The sequence below is a fragment of the Herpailurus yagouaroundi genome, unplaced genomic scaffold (genome assembly GCF_014898765.1).
Source record: "Herpailurus yagouaroundi ecotype Mexico unplaced genomic scaffold, PumYag 189, whole genome shotgun sequence".
In the NCBI taxonomy this organism is placed as follows: domain Eukaryota; kingdom Metazoa; phylum Chordata; class Mammalia; order Carnivora; family Felidae; genus Herpailurus; species Herpailurus yagouaroundi.
In genome coordinates this window covers 16967587-16983890 of record NW_024412420.1, presented here as the reverse complement: position 1 = coordinate 16983890, position 16304 = coordinate 16967587, and the positions used below count along the sequence as shown (strand labels likewise).

The window sequence follows — 16304 nt, the reverse complement described above, 5'->3', positions numbered from 1 at the left end:
AAAAAAAAAAAAAAAAAAAAAAAAAAAAAGGCAGGGAAATAATTAACACAAAATTTAGAACGGTGGTTACCCAGAGAAAAGAGTAAGAGGATTTCATCAGAGGGGTACATGTAAGGGCTTCAAAGCTGCTGATAAAATTCCACTTAACCGGGGCGCCTGAGTAGCTCAGTCAGTTAAGCATCTGACTCTTCATCTTGGCTCAGGTTATGATCTCACGGTTCCTGGGATCAAGCCCCAGGTCGTGTGCCGTGAGCACAGAGCCTGCTTGGGATCCTCTCTCTCCATCTCTCTGTCCCTCCCTGGCATTCTCTCTCTCTCAAAATAAAGAAATTAAAAAAAAAAATCCACTTAAATTGAGTAGTAGGTACATAGGTGTTCCTTTATTACATCAATTATATGTCTTATTGGATTTATTTCACAATCTTTAAAAATTGTTACTAGACTGAGTTAAAAGTTGTCTCCAGGGCAACTCAGAGGTAATCTACTTGGATCCAGGGTTTGCAGAACACTTACTAAGAATATGAGATGAAATTTCCTCCTCAAAATATAATCAGAATTTTTTGTATCCTGAATATGTATCATAACCAAAAAGTATAACAATATATAAACATCTCTCAGAAAAATGAATTTTTGGGTGGCTCAGCTGCTTGAGCGTCTGACTCTTGATTCTGGTTCAGGTCATGATCCCAGGGTCGTGGGATCAAGCCCTGCTTTGGGCTCCACGTTCAGCATAGAGCCTGCTTAAGATTCTCTCCCTCTGCCTCTCTCCCCCACGTGTGCACTCTTGTGTCTCTCTAAAAATTTAAGTTAAAAAAAGGAAAAAAAAGAAACCAATTTGTACCTTTAAAAAAAAAAAAGAAAAAAGAAAAATGAATTTTCTGCTTCCAACCTGGAGAAGCCCTTGTTCTTGGAGGTAATGAGTGGTAATACCTAGGAAAGAAACAAATTAAGCCACTAGGCTAAACTACATCTAAACCACCCTACCGAACTGCTCAACTCATCCACTGTCCTCCTGATCCACAATCCTGCTCAATCTAAGTGGCTAGTTACCTTCTTCATCATCTACTTTAGGGAGAATGCCAGTCTCTTCATCGAAGTCCGGAAACTCTTCTTTGGAAAGGACATTGGCAGCGATCATCTAGTGAAAGGACAGAAGCAACATCTGTAACCTGCTGGGATCGAAACTCTTCTTTTGCAGTACAGAGGTTCCACATAGGAAACCAAGGTTTTTCCTCTTTTGACCGGGATTGCAGGGCCTCAAACATCACATATCTCATCTCTAGGGGGCACAATGTGGCGCTTAAAAGCAGGGCTCAAGGGTCGTGCCCCCAGGAAGCATTATCTGCTCCTTCCCTGGTTTCCGCAGCACTGTGCACATTCCCTGTTATGTAACATCCAACTTTGACAATTATGTTTCCATCTGTCTCCCGCCACTAGACCTTGAGCTCCTCAAGGGTGAGGAACCATGATACATTTGCCTCCGTCACCTGGCTCTGATATGTACTGAGGAATGGTGGAAACAAGAACTCACACAGCACTAACCACACGCAGGCACTAACGTAAGTGCTCCACTTCTTCCGCCTCATTTAATCCCCACGGTGCCACTACTGGTCCTGTTCCACAGATGAGGGTACTGAGGCACAAAGAAGTAGAGTGGCTTGGCTCAGGATCCCACGGCTAGTAAGCGGCCAGGAAGTTCCCCCGGGCCACTGAGCTCCAGGGCCCACACTCCTAACCACCACGCTACATGCAGAATGGCTATGAAGCCATACAGGCAAATGGCCCCAACCTGTTTGATCTCCCACTTCTCTGGATCAGAGATGCGGGTAAGGCGCTTGCGCTCCAGAGAGTCATCCTCTACTTCAGGGGCGCTGACGAGGGAAAGGTGAGTGGGTCTGTCCGGATTCCTCATTGAAGTCTCTTCATTGGTCTCCCCAACAAGATTTCGTCGTCGATTGGGATTTAGATCTTCACCAGTCTCTTGATCCACATCCTAAGGCAAAAAACAAAAAACAAAAAACAAAAAAAAGGAACTAACTCATTTGCTGTCCTCTTTTTGTTTCCTTGGCCATCAGACATGGAAACGGGCGCCTGGGTGGGTCAGTTGGTTAAGCATTTGACTTCGGCTTAGGTCATGATCTTACAGTTCATGAGTTGGAGCCCTGCATCGGGCTCTCTGCTCTGAGTGCAGAGCCCGCTTCAGATCCTGTCTTCCTCTCTCTCTGCCCCTCCCTTGCTCGCACGCACACACGCACTCTCTCGCTCTCTCTCTCTCTCTCAAAAATAAATAAGCATTAAAAAAAATGTTTTTTTAAGACCTGGAAACAGACTGGATATCTCACCTACCTTCATGCTCAGACTGGTCTTGGTCCCAGTGAAGGATAGCACTTTGACTTTGACCCTCTGGCCTTTGCTCACCACATCAGCCACATTGGCCACACGGCCTTCTCGCCGGAGCTCAGAGATGTGCACCAGGCCTTCCCACCGCTTCCTGAGGGAGAGTCACATATATGTAGAGCATGCCTAAAATACCTTTTCCCCAACCAATTTCCACCCTGTTGGAACTCAACAAGAGGAAATGGTCTTAAGCTCAAAAACTCAAGAGGAAAGTACCAAGAAGACGGTTAAAAAAAATAAAATAGTATTACCACCCTCCCAAAGAAAAGACATGGGGCTAGGGGGGACAAATTCTCATGTGTCTCAGTGAGCAAAAGGGCAGATCTCTTGAAGGGAGAGTAAGGAATGTGTGGCTATATATCATTTCAAATAAAAGTCAAATTCTAACAACCTGATATGGCTGATTTGATTAAAGCGACATTAATCGTAACAACTTTTTAAAATATGAAAATCCTCAGCGATAAGAGAAATTCTGCCCATCACAGGTTTGAAAGAAGATCACCAACTAATACCTTAATCCCTCTAGCTGCACGAAGCATCCAAACTGCATGATGCTGGTAACTTTGCCATTGTAAATGTCCCCAATGGCAGGCTCCTCCGGGGGAGGGCGGTCCACGTGTTTATCCCTCCATCTGTCCAGATTCCTCTCCCCATACTTGTCCCGGTCCTTCCGGTCTTTGGGGGGACTCTGACTTCTGCTCCTAGACCGGTATCTAGACTTCCCTTTATTCCTCTCCCGGGTCCTGGAATGTGACCGAGAGCGGGACCGGTGTCTCCTCTTGTGGTCTCTATCACGGTCTCGCTCCCGCTCCCGGTCACGCTCGCGGTCGCGGTCACGGTCACGGCTCCGGCTCCGCTTCTTCTTCTTTGTCTTGTCTCTAACAAATCAACAAACATTTGTTTTAAAAACGAAACCAGCCCAATTTCACCTCTGCATCCCCAAGCACCCAGCACAGTGCCACGCACATGTCAGGTACCTACTAAGTGCTGAGTTGAATTAGTTTCTCTCGGACATCCCTGTAGGCCCATAAAGGATGAGGTCACAAGTGCCTCCTTCAACCCTGATTTCTAAGTTATAAACGTCTCAGCGTTTTCTGCATAAATACTCTTTGCAGGGAACAATGAAAATAGATCTAACAATACAGTACATGGCCAGTCTAGAGTCTGTAAGCTTGTCCCAAATTTTGCTTAGCTGGCCCACAAAACTCAATTATCGCAGCACCCTAAGCTTCCAAAGGATAGGGTGATGGACAAACCGGTGCTCTGCATCTCTTTGCTTCTCCTGGCCCGCTGCACTGGGCATTAAGGCCTCCAGTTCTTTCAGGACATCCACAGCGACTTTCACATCATCCTCATCCAGCATGGTCTGCAACACCAGAGGCCAGCAAAGTTAGGAGGGGAGGGGAAGAAAATCATGTAAGAATCTGTATTCTGGGTACATCTACAAACCTGACAGCCCCTACATCACTGACCACTTATGTGAAGGAAGCAGAGACGGGTGGAGATTTCCAACACCATTTGAGAGAGAGACAGAAGGAGTGAGCAAACACTCTTGGAAGCCGTTGATACATCTGGCAAATGCCCTTTGTCCTTAATACAAGCCCATGGAGGGCAATTAGCCATCATCCCTCCCGTGAAAGCATGCAAGAGGTATTATAAATAGAAAATGATGTTAAAATTTTTAAAAAGCAATGCTTTAAAAAGAAGGCTTAGGGGGGTGCCTGGGTGCCTCAGTCAGTTAAGCATCTGACTCTGGCTCAGGTCATGATCTCAAGGTTCATGGGTTCGAGCCCTGTGTCAGGCTCTGTGCTGACAGCTCGGAGCCTGGAGCCTGCTTCAGATTGTGTCTGATTCCCTCTTAGTCCCTCCCCTGCTTGTCTCTCAAAAATAAATAAATGTTAAAAAAAAAAAAAAAAAAACTTAAAAAAAAAGAATTCTAGCAATTCTTTTTAAAGAATTTAAAGAAGTGTTTTTAAAGAATTGCACTCTCTTCCCCCCTTTCACCTGCTAAATTTTTTTCCACAGTGCTTATTGTTATCAGCTATATTATACAGTGTACTTGTTTACTGCCTGTATCCTCCCCACTAGTGGAGTTTACATGTTTATTTCCTGCCCCCATCCCAATACTATGATGTAATCTCCAAGAGAGCAGACATTCTGTCTGTCTTGTTTACAGCTGTATCCCTGGTACTTAGATTAGTGCTTGGTACATAGTAGGTACTCAATAAACACTTGCCAGAATAAAATTTAAAAATCAAAACACTTAAAAAAAATTAGACCAAACACATAACAGAGCAAAAAATCTCACTTCACACATCAGGTATCTGTTCTAGAACCTTATTTCATAGCCCTAATCACTGCTTCCCACAATTCTCAATCCCATTTCCCTCAAGTATTTTCTCTAAACTCTTTAACACTATACTATGTATAGTACATGCTCAGGGAGTGATCCAACACTTTCAATTTGAAAACTATATTATGGGGCCCCTGAGTGGCTCAGTCAGTAAAGCATCTGACTTCAGCTCAGGTCATAATCTCACGGTTCATGAGTTTGAGCCCCGCATCAGGCTCTGTGCTGACAGCTCAGAGCCTGGAGCCTGCTTCAGATTCTGTGTCTCCCTCTCTCAGCCCCTCCCCTGCTCACTCACTATCAAAAGTAAATAAACATTTTTTAAAAATAAAGAAAGAAGAATATATTACAATGAGAACTCCTGGGTGGCTCAGTCGGTTAAGCGTCCAACTCTCGATTTCAGCTCAGGTCATGATCTCATGGTTTGTAAGACTGAGCCCCACATCGGGCTCCATACTAACAGCGTGGAGCCTGCTTGGGTTTCTCTCTCTCCCTCTCTCTCTGCCCCTTCCCAGCTCACACACTCTCTCTCTCGAAATAAATAAGTAAACTTAGAAAAGAAAAACATATTACAATGAACACAAACGTAAAACCAGTAACTAATGACACACACAAAAGGGACAGGGCTCAGAGAAATACCCAATTAGAAGAGACATTCTCAAAATGGTATCAGTACCCGGACAGAAGGGTTGTCTGGTTGACAAAGCACTGGGAAGAGTTCCTTCAGCTTTTCCTTTCCAGTTTTGGGTTTAACAACTGGATCTTGTTTCATCACAGAGCATATAAAAGGGTTAAAAAAAAAAAGATGTATTTAATATTCTTAATGGTTAACAATGAACTTTAACATCAGATTTGCATCAAACTAAAAACAGAACATGGCATTTTTCTACATATTATTCATATACATTACTATACACATAATTCAATTTCCTAAAAATAACGTTGATTACAAACTACGTGGGCATGGGGGAGGGCGCGAAGATACATCAGAATTCATCTGGTTACGTAAGCAGTCATTTGGAAAATTTTACCAGGATGTGTACTTGCTCAGCAGCTGCTGCAAGGGACAGAAACAATTTACAGGATGCTCACAAGCTAGACCATTCTGGAGGCTGAAGCTCAGCCAGATGCCCTACTCACCTTTGCTAGTAGAAGGCTTTGCTGGAGGCCGCATGGTTTGTATGAGGCGTAGCAAGTTACTAATAAGAGAATCCTTTGAAAAGAAACAGAACAAAAATGATCAGCCCCTGAATCAGTGCTTGAAAACAGTCAGAAATGGGATGACCTTTAAAGGGTGGCTGCATAGCTGAATTTAGCTAATTGGAACAAATGAAGTGCAGAGTATCAATTTGATGTGGTGTGAACCTAGCAAAGTAGCTACGGATAAAGTGGGTATTTTTGGACTTTTGGGAGGGAAAGGTAATTTAGTTCCCTTCAACCATTTTTATTTTCCACGGTTTAGAACTACCTCCAAAACCTAAATTCTTTTGTTTTTGACTTCCAGATTCATAGAACAAGGATATAAACACTCATAAAGACTTAATGATGGAAATCCTACCCCATTTTCTTAGGAAGGTGTCACAGGAAATCCAGTTCTATCACCACTGCTCGGTGGCATAAAAAAAACATTACACACTTAATGGTTTCTTTGATTGGTATGTACAAGTTCTCTCCTTTCTCTATCAAAATCCTATGTTAAATCCTACCAAAATTTAAATTCAATAGTGACAGTAAAACAAAATAGGGGTCTCCAGATACACATACCGTGAATTCAGCACCATTTTTGACCAGAGAAGCCTTAAAAGTATCAAACGTGGTATTTTTCTCAGCAAGACTGATCACAAATTCAGCTGCAAACGAGAAAAGGGATTAAAACTGGAACGGAGGCGAGCAAAAAATCATTTTCAAGTACATTAAAAGCAAAACCAATTAGCCAATCCAACAGTCATAGAAACCAAAGAGTACTATCCAGTGAGGGTAAAGAAAGAGAATTTAGAGTACCAAGATTATCCGTGCATGTTCTAGTTAATTTTTAGAAACAAAAACAAGATATTCCTACAAAATGGCACACCTCACTGTCCCAGATGATCTCCTACTCTTCTCATGAGACTACTAGCTGTGACCTGTTGTCATACAGACTCCAGAAGTAACAATGTCCAAAAGCAAGAGCCCACCCTCACCCTCCTGATGAAAGCCCACAGTAGGATGCATTCTACAGTGTCTGCAAGGTCAGACTCAATCCACATATGAGAGCCAGGCAGCTGCTGGATGGTCCAACCTCCAAGTTGATAAAAGACTTACCTGCTTCCCAAATTCTTCACTACAAACCTGCCCAGTGTTTGAATTTCTTTTTTTTTTTTTTTATGTTTATTTTTTGAGAGAGACAGAGACAGAGACAGAGTGTGAGCAGGGAAGGAACAGAGAGAGAGGGAGACACAGCATCTGAAGCAGGCTCCAGGCTCTGAGCTGTCAGCACAGAGCCCGATGCGGGGCTCAAACTCATGAACCGTTATATCATGACCTGAGCCGAAGTCGGATGCTTAACTGACTGAGCCACCCAGGCGCCCCTGAAATCTCTAATATTAGAGCTACTTATTAATTAAGAGACTTTCAGGAGAAAAGCGCATTTTATTAGGGGCTGAGATAATAAGCCTCACACTGTGAGCCCCACAAGAAAATGTTAATGATTTCATCGGGATTTTAAACCTAAAAATAACAATAATAACATGGATAACTAACATAAACTAGTGCTACTATACCACTTCCATGCTGGCATTTGTCTTTACTTTTTTTTTTTTTTAACGTTTATTTATTATTGAAAGACAGAGAGAGACAGAGTGTGAGCAGGGGAGGGGCAGAGAGAGAGGGAGACTCAGAATCTGAAGCGGGCTCCAGGCTCTGAGCTGTCAGCACAGAGCCCGACGCGGGGCTCGAACTCACAAACTGTGAGATCATGAGCCGAAGTCGGACGCTTAACCGACTGAGCCACTCAGGCGCCCCTGTCTTTACTTTTTTGAGGACATTAAGTAAAAGCTAAATGCCTTCAGGCTACATGAACATAGCCTACGCATAACAAGTTAGTATCAGCAATGCCAGTGGTTAAGACTTTTGACCACCTGCTACATGCCAGGCACTATGCTAAGTGCTTCACATGAGCTATCCCCATGATCCTCATAACCCTCACTGGTAGGTACCATTACTGGCCCTATTTTACAGACGAGGAGGCTAAGGGTTTGAGATGCTGACCTACCCAATAATAAATGGTGGAGCCAGGACTGGAACCCAGGCAATCTGACTTCAAAGCCCACATTCGGCAGAGAAATGTGGAGGGAGAAGTCAGTCATATGGTGCTAGACATGCAATGTTCAAGAGTCTATTTCAAAGCAATCAGCAGCATATTCACACTGCAGCTGTCATTAGTTAGGGCGGTTGTTTTTGTTTTTTGTTAATTTTCAGGATTATATGGGGGCACATTAAATTAACTGAGCTATCAAAAATGAATTAGTGGTTAAAAACAAGTCCATTGGAGCACCTGGGTGTCTCAGTTGGTTGAGTGTCTGACTCTTGCTTTAGGCTCAGGTCATGATCTCACAGGTTCGTGGGATCAAACCCACATCTGGCTCTGCACTGACAGTGGGGAGCCTGCTTGGAATTCTCTCTCTGCATCCCCCCCTCTGTCCCTCCCCCTGCTCGCTCGCGCTCTCAAAATAAATAAATAAACATTAAATACATATATGTGTGTATATATTTATGTTTATTTATATTTATTTTTATTTATATTCATATTCATATTCATATTTGGTCTTCATCCCCTTACCAGGCACAGCATTCCTAAAAGCCTTGGAATTTCAGGAAGTGTAGAGTGAAAAACATCTTTTGTTACATTAAGATGACTTTAGTAAAACCCCTAGGTAATGTCATTTGGGAGCTGGTTGCCAGGGAAACCAACCATGCGACTACAGGCTGGAACTTTTAGCCCCACTATTGACCTCCAGAGAGGGGAGAGGGGCTGGAAATCGAGTTGACTTACGAATGGCCAAGGATTTAATCGATTATGCCTCCTATAATGGAGCCTCCACAAACACGCAAAAGGACTGGGTTTGGAGAGCTTCTGGGTAGGTGAACAAGTGGAGACCTGAGGCAGTGGGGCACTCAGCATAGAAGCTCCTCAATCTTTCCCACATACCTTGTCCTACCCATCTCTTCCGTCTGGCTGTCCCTGGGTTATCTCCTTCTCTAATAAACCAGTAATCTAGTAAGTAAAATGTTTCTAAGTTCTGGGAGCTGCTCTAGCAAATTATCAAATCCAAGGAGGGGAGTCGTTGGAACCTCTGATCTATAGCCACTGGCTCAGCACAGGTGACCACCTGGACTGTGAATGGCAACTGAAGTTTAAGGTGAGTCAGTCTTACAGGCCTGAGCCCTTAACCGGTGGGATCTGATGCTATCTCCAGATAGTGTCAGCATTGAGTTCAGTGACACCGATCTGGTGTCACAGAATTACTTAGTGGTACTGGAAAAAACACACATCATAAATTGGGGGGGGCGGGGGGGGCGGGGTAGGTATGCCTGGCTGGTTCAGTGGGTGGAGCATACGACTCTGGATCTCTGGGTTATGAGTTCAAGCCCCATGTTGGGTGTAGAGATTACTTAAAAAAAAAAAAAAATCTCAGGACATCTGAGTGGCTCAGTCAGCTAAGCGTCAGACTCTTGATTTCAGCTCAGTTCATGATCTCCCAGTCCATGGATTCAAGCCCCACGTCGGGCTCTGCACTGACAGTGTGGAGCCTGCTTGGGATTCTCTCTCCCTCTCTCTCTGCCCCTCTCCAACACACGTGAGCCCCCGCTCTCTCAAAATAAATCTAAAAAAATAAAGTAAAATCTTTTAAATAAATAAACATGTGAATAAATGGTGTTGGAATTAGAAACAGAAAAAGCGTATTTGTGGCTTACTTGCAAATTAAATGGGGTCTTCAGTTATATACAGGCTAGAAAATCATGGAGTTTACACCTCACTTTACTTTTGTACATAATGAGGGTAACATCGAAACAATTTAACACTGGCTCAGTAAGTATTTGCTGAATGAAAGAACATATTACCCAGATAGTAAACTACAGGAGTGTTGCTCATTACCATCTAAAAGAGAAAGAGAATGAGAGAAAATGATACAGGACAGGCACATCTTGACTGGGAAGCAAGAAAAAAGTGAACTAAAATACACTGGCAGCAGGGCATCTTCCTAGGTGCTATATGGTCACCCTGGGAAAAGCAACTATCATCCCCATTTCATAGATGATGAAAAGGGCTTCAGAGAAATTGGGTATCTTACTCAAGGTCACACAATCTAATTCCCCGGACCCCTTCTGTCACATGCCCTTTCCCTTCCATCTCTCCAGCTGGTGACTTAACTTCGTCTTCATTTAGAAAGCAGAACAATCAAATAGATGTCTCCCCCTCATCTTCCTACCACCAACCCCTAAACCTGTCCGCATCTATAACCACATTCTCTGTTCTCCTTCCTATTAAGGAAGTGGGCCATCTGGCTATCAAATGGGCCGCCTGGCTGGCTCAGTGAGAAAAGCATCCAACTTTTGATCTCGGGGTCATGAGTTCCAGCTCCACACTGGGTACAGGGGTTATTTAAATAAGACTTTAGGGGCACCTGGGGTGGCTCAGTCAGTTAAGCTTTCGACTTCGGCTCAGGTCATGATCTCACACTTCGTGGGTTCAAGCCCCACATCCGGCTCTGGGCTGACAGCTCAGAGCCTGGAGCCTGCTTCAGATTCTGTCCTTCTCTCTCTCTGCCCCTCCCCCACTTGCGCACACTCTCTCTCAAAAATAAATTTAAATAGTTAAAAAAAAATGTTAATGGATCAGGCATCCCTCCACCTATCAAAGGTCAATTCCTCCACTCATGCTCTTGACTCCATCCATCCCTTTGCCTTCATAAGGACTCCATTTTTCTGTGGCCTTAGCTCTAGGCCCTTAGCCTTTTTCAGTTCCTCGGTTGGGGTTCTCCACCTGTACCGTCTGTCCCAAAACGCCTAATAAATGGTTGAGAACTGTTAAAGGCAGACCTCAAAAGACCTGGGTTCCAGATCAGGCTCACATTTGATATGTGATATCCAGGAGGATTACTTAATTCATTAATCAGTGCCTTGTTTTCTTAATCGAAAAACAGATAATACATCTCACAGGGTCGTGACAAGACCAAGTAAGATAACATAAGTAAAACACCGTGCATAACATCTGGCATGCCAATAAATCTCGGCCATTATCATCATCATTATGATGCGGCTGCTGCTGCTGTTATTATTAACGCTGTTTAATTAACTGGGACCTGAGGAAAATAAAAACAGGAAGCAGGAGCGATAGCCACTCTGGGTTTCACTGACAGCTCTGGGCAATGGTTTCTAAACAGCTCAGCCTGGAGAATTCTCAAACGGGGACCCCGGGCCGAAGGTTCCGCAGGACCGAGTGTCTGCGACAGAGAAAAAGAGACTCATACGGACACAATACTCAGCCTATCAACCCCATTTCTCCTTCGCTTCTCTCGACCCTAAACCCAGAGGCCGCAGGGGCCTCCCCGAGCTTACCCAGGTCCTTGTCGTTGATCCCCAAGTGATTGTCCAGCTCGGTGCAAACTTTCGACACTAAAGACAGATACTCGAGTTTGGCGAGTTCTTCCGCGGGGCCTAGCTCCGTTCCGGTCACAGCCCCCGCCAGGGCCACGGCCACGGCCATGGCTACAGCTGCCCGCACCCCGCTTTACCGGGCCTTCTGAACTGCTCGGGGCCTGCTCCAGTTTTCACTTCCGGGTCGGCGCACGTCCCTGTTGTTTACAGTAAATTGAAAACTACCGGAACTTCCCATGACGCAACAGAGAATCATAGAGATCAGACAGGAAGTGCCTAAGGAAGGGACGGCCAAGTGGGTTACTCTGGGCGCCGGCCGCGCCCTCTACAGGCCATCCAGCTTCTTGGTCGGTTCTCAGGCCTGGAAACATTCACTCTGAGAGCTCTCCCACCCACCGTCGGCAGAGGGCGACCGTGGCCTGCGCAAGGGGCGCCGGGGAGTTCACGATCCCCGCGCCTCACACGCGCCTGCGCCTGCGCTTTGAAAAAGGAACCCAAATTCAAGTTTGGAAAAGGCAAAACTCGGTTTACAGAGGTTCCCTGTATTACCAGGGCTTTGCCTCTTCTTGGCTCATAACTATCTCGAGCGATTCTGTAGGTGATAGTCTACTTCTGTTATTAATTCATTTTACAGATGAGGAAACAACACTTCTGTTATCTAGCTAAATGACATTGGGCAAATTAATCTGTGGAGCCTGTTTTCTCATCTATAAACCGGGATAATGTTCTAACTGGGCTTAGGTGATAACGAAATAAGACAATTGTGCAAGGAACCTAATGCACAGTAAACACACTACAAATGGCGGTTACTATAATCCCAAAGCTGAGAGAGACAATGGCTACTGTAAAATTCATCTGTCAACTACAGATCCCCTCAATCTGAGACCCCAGGGAGCCACCTGGCTCCTCTCTTGTGAAAACCCCTTCTGGGGGAGAACCTAGGTGGCTCAGTCAGTTAAGTGTCCAACTTTTTTTTTTTTTTTAATTTATTTATTTTTGAGAGAGAGAGAGCCTGTGAGTTGGGGAGGGGCAGACAGAAGGAGAGAGAGAATCCCAGGCAGGCTCTGCATTGTCAGCACAGAGCCCAATGTGAGGCTTGAACCCATGAACCATGAGATCGTGACCTGAGCTGAAATCAAGAGTGGGACATTTGGGGCGCCTGCGTGGTTCAGTCGGTTAAGCGTCTGACTGCAGCTCAGGGCATGATCTCGCGGTTCGTGAGTTGGAGCCCCGCATCGGGTTCTGTGCTGACAGCTCAGATCCTGGAGCCTGCTTCAGATTCTGTGTCTCCCTCTCTCTCTCTCTCTCTCTGAAATATAAACATTAAAAAAAGAAAAATTTAAAAGAGTAGGACACTTAACTGACTGAGCCATCCAGGTGCCCCAAGTGTTCAATTCTTGATTTTGGCTCAGGTCATGATCCCAGGGTCGTGGGATGGAGCCCCCGAGTTGGGCTTATGCTCAATATGGAGCCTGCTTAAGATTTTCTCTCTCTCTCCCTCTGCTCCTCTCCCCCACTCACAATCTCTCTGTGTCTAAAATAAAAATAACTTTGGGTGCTCAGTCGGTTAACGTTAACCGTTAAGGATTTTTCCACACCACACTGCTCTGTGTGATGAATAAGGAAATGAAGGCACCCCGAAGTGAATGACCCTCCGATCAAGTAAAAGGGAGGAAATCGGACCCTTTTGCTTTCAGCTTCAGGCTACATTACCCTGCTGCACCTTTGGACTGTGTCCCTCCAACATCTCAGCATGGGCTTAGAAATGGCAGAGCAAACCACGGAGCAGTAGTTCTCGCTGACTGCAAGAGCTCCAGGTTTCCAGGTCCCTAAGGAATCAGTACTGCACTGATTCCTTTTCCCCATGAATGGAAAGGAAAATCCTTCAACTTGCTCAACTTGCCAGCTTGGAATTGGGATATTAGAGACTCACTCCATTGGACTTCCTTTCTCTATGCTTCTTGGCTTTTAAAAATGTTATATTTATGGGGCACCTGGGTGGCTCAGTCGGTTAAGTGCCCGACTTCCGGCTCAGGTCGTGATCTCGCGGTCTGTGAGTTCCAGCCCTGCGGCGGGCTCTGTGCTGACGGCTCAGAGTCTGCTCTCTGCCCCTCCCCCACTCGTGCTGTGTCTTTCTCTCTCTCTCAAAAAGAAATAAACATTAAAAAATAAATAAATAAAAATGTTATATTTATATTCTGCTTTTCTCCAATATTTAACGGGGGGGGGGGACATAGAGTCTGTTTTGTCTTAAAATCTCTGTGGGGAAAAGGGCTATAGAACCACAATGGGTAATAGCAAGAGCAGTAAAATACTGTGGAAACTTTTAGAATTATTTGGGAGTTATTGAACATACATCTCAACAGTAAATACGAACAGGAAAACTTATTAAATTTTATTTACATAGGTATGTTTCAGGAGTGCAAGTTTGTTATGCAATACACATATTTCCTGTAACACCAAGGAATTTTTTTGAAGCCAAAGGAAAAGAAAGAAAAGCATAGATAATGGAACCTGACAGCCAAACACAGATGCACATGGAATCCTCCTCTTAAGAGGCACTGAATCAAATGCAGTCCAAAAGTGAATGCATTCTAATTGTCCTTTGGTTCTTAATATATTTAATTAATGTTTTTATTAATATTAAAAGATATTTTTAATATTACATCAATTCAATTAATCCCCCATTATTATTATATTGCTTTCCTTGGATACCTTCCTTGTGACCCTCTTAACACAGCCATTGACAGTTCCCTGTAAATAATTTACCTTCACCAAAAAATATATATATATTAAAATAAATAGCCTGTGTTTAGCATGCTTGGTCACCACCTTCACCACCACCCATGATGGGTAAGAAATGATTTCCTACCACCCTTTTTGTAGTAACAAGGACTTTGCATTTACGTCTGTTCCTAGACTGATATACGTGTTTGGCCCTAATCGCAATTCCCACATTATTTCTGCTCTGTCCCAGAAACTAGTCACAGCTCCTGGCATTTGGCTAAGAAGTTGGGGAAGGTAGAAAGCAGAGCAGAAGGTACTGAACCTCTTAGCAACCCTAGATTGGATGGGGGAAGGCAGAAATCATCTAAGTGTGTGTAGCTGAAAGGTGGCATCCTTAGGGAAGTTGGTGAGAAAAATCACAGGACTTCCTGTCACCAAAACAAAATGGTATTGCTACAACCAACACAGCCTAGCTTGTTCTGCTGGGGTAAAACTCAGGTCTCAGGAGAAACACCTCTGCTCTGGAAGGCAAAATCAGAATGATTTGCTTCTAAGCATATAACTGCCACTCAGTTGTTACTGTTATTAATGCAGAGGAACTTCAGAAAAAAATGGCGCCTCCCTCACTGCTCCACTGGGGCCCTGAGGCAACCCAAAGATATTGACAAACATGGCCTGAGCCCCTGCATTTGAGGCCCTCCCTGATAGGGACGGGACCCCAGAGCAAGTGAAGTCCTGAAACACCCCTTTGCCTCTTCCTCCAAATTCTTCTCCAAATTTGAATCAATTCATCCAAACACATATTAAACCTCTACTTTGTGCCTGGGCACTGTGGTTGGTTCTGGAAAGGACCCTTAGGGATCTGGAAGGTGGTGGGAAACGATCAAGGAAGGACTAGAATCCTCTAAATGCTGCACTCGGGGCTGGTGGCAGAGCTGTGTTTATAACAGCTGCTCTCTGCTGCCTAAACACGAGGGCAGGTGATTGGAAGACAAAAAAACAAAGCAGGTCTGCTCCCTGTCATCTGGGGGCAGCTGGGGGAGGAGAAGGGGCAGCCCAGGGTCAGGGCCATTTCACAGGGCAGTTTCTCCTGCTGCAACCCATTATTTGTCAGCCTTATCTTTTTATGCCCAGGCACAGCCTCGATTTTGCCCCAAATATCCCTGACCTAAAATTCCCTCTCTTGTTAGGCCATCAAATACCATCAGTAATAATGGATACTTTGGCTGCAATTCTCCAAAACGTCATGGTATTAGGCAAAAAATATTCCTCAAGAGGCTCTTTCTTGAGGCGCCCGGGTGGCTCAATCAATTAAGCATCCAACTTTGGCTCAGGTTCAGCTCTCGTGGTTCACAAGTTCAAGCCCCACATCCAGCTCTGTACTGACAGCTCAGAGCCTGGAGTCTGCTACAGATTCTGTGTCTCCCTCTCTCTCTGCCCCTCCCCTGCTCGCACTCTGTCGCTCTCTCAAAAATAAATAAACATTAAAAAGAAAAAGTGGCTCTTTCTTTTTCATCACAAATTTCCTCATTCCTCACTTTAAGGCCTATCTTTAAAATATCAGGAAAAAAGAAAAAAAAATCAGACATCCGGACAGCCTTACAATTTGAACTTGGTGAAAAACGAAAAACAATAGATTATTCTCTCATCTCCACCTCTTCACCTTCTGTGAGAATGATAAGGAATTTTCACATATTTATTTATGAATTAATCATCCTTTAAGTGACCCTGCTTCTTAAATTTAATTTAGATTGGTTTTCTTTATTTTTTTAAGTGTCTTTTTTTTTTTTTTTTTTTAGTTATTTCTATACCCCGTGCAGGGCTCGAACTCATGACCCCAAGATCAAGAATCACATGATCTTCCACTGAGCCAGCCAGGCACCCCTAGGTTGGTTTTCTTCAAACAGAAATTTTCACCAGTCACTATGATAAGTATGGGCAACAAAGTGACATGTTACATTAGGCTTATTTTTTCCTCTAGTGATATTTTTGCAGCCTCTGGTTTCTGTTTGAGGTCATTCTTTTTTTGTTGTTGTTTTTAACGTTTATTTATTCTTGAGACAGAGACAGACAGAGCGTGAACAGGGGAGGGGCAGAGAGAGAGGGAGACACAGAATCGGAAACAGGCTCCAGGCTCTGAGCTGTCAGCACAGAGCCGGGCCCAGGGCTTCAACCCACGAACTGTGAGATCATG

The 16304-nt window shown here is 44.3% G+C and overlaps 1 protein-coding gene across 1 annotated transcript in view; it reads right to left on the bottom strand.

The window, feature by feature from the left end:
- DHX8 (DEAH-box helicase 8) overlaps positions 1-11492 on the bottom strand; it is a 32908-nt gene extending 21416 nt beyond the window's left edge. Inside the window, exons 1-9 of the mRNA XM_040497692.1 lie at positions 11345-11492; positions 6512-6597; positions 5888-5960; positions 5424-5509; positions 3654-3763; positions 2910-3275; positions 2347-2491; positions 1790-1993; positions 1051-1138 (exon numbers count right to left, since the gene is read on the bottom strand). Of these exons, the coding sequence (XP_040353626.1) occupies positions 1051-1138; positions 1790-1993; positions 2347-2491; positions 2910-3275; positions 3654-3763; positions 5424-5509; positions 5888-5960; positions 6512-6597; positions 11345-11492 (1306 nt within the window). The remainder of the gene's footprint in view (positions 1-1050; positions 1139-1789; positions 1994-2346; positions 2492-2909; positions 3276-3653; positions 3764-5423; positions 5510-5887; positions 5961-6511; positions 6598-11344) is intronic.
- Between the last annotated feature and the right edge of the window lie 4812 nt (positions 11493-16304).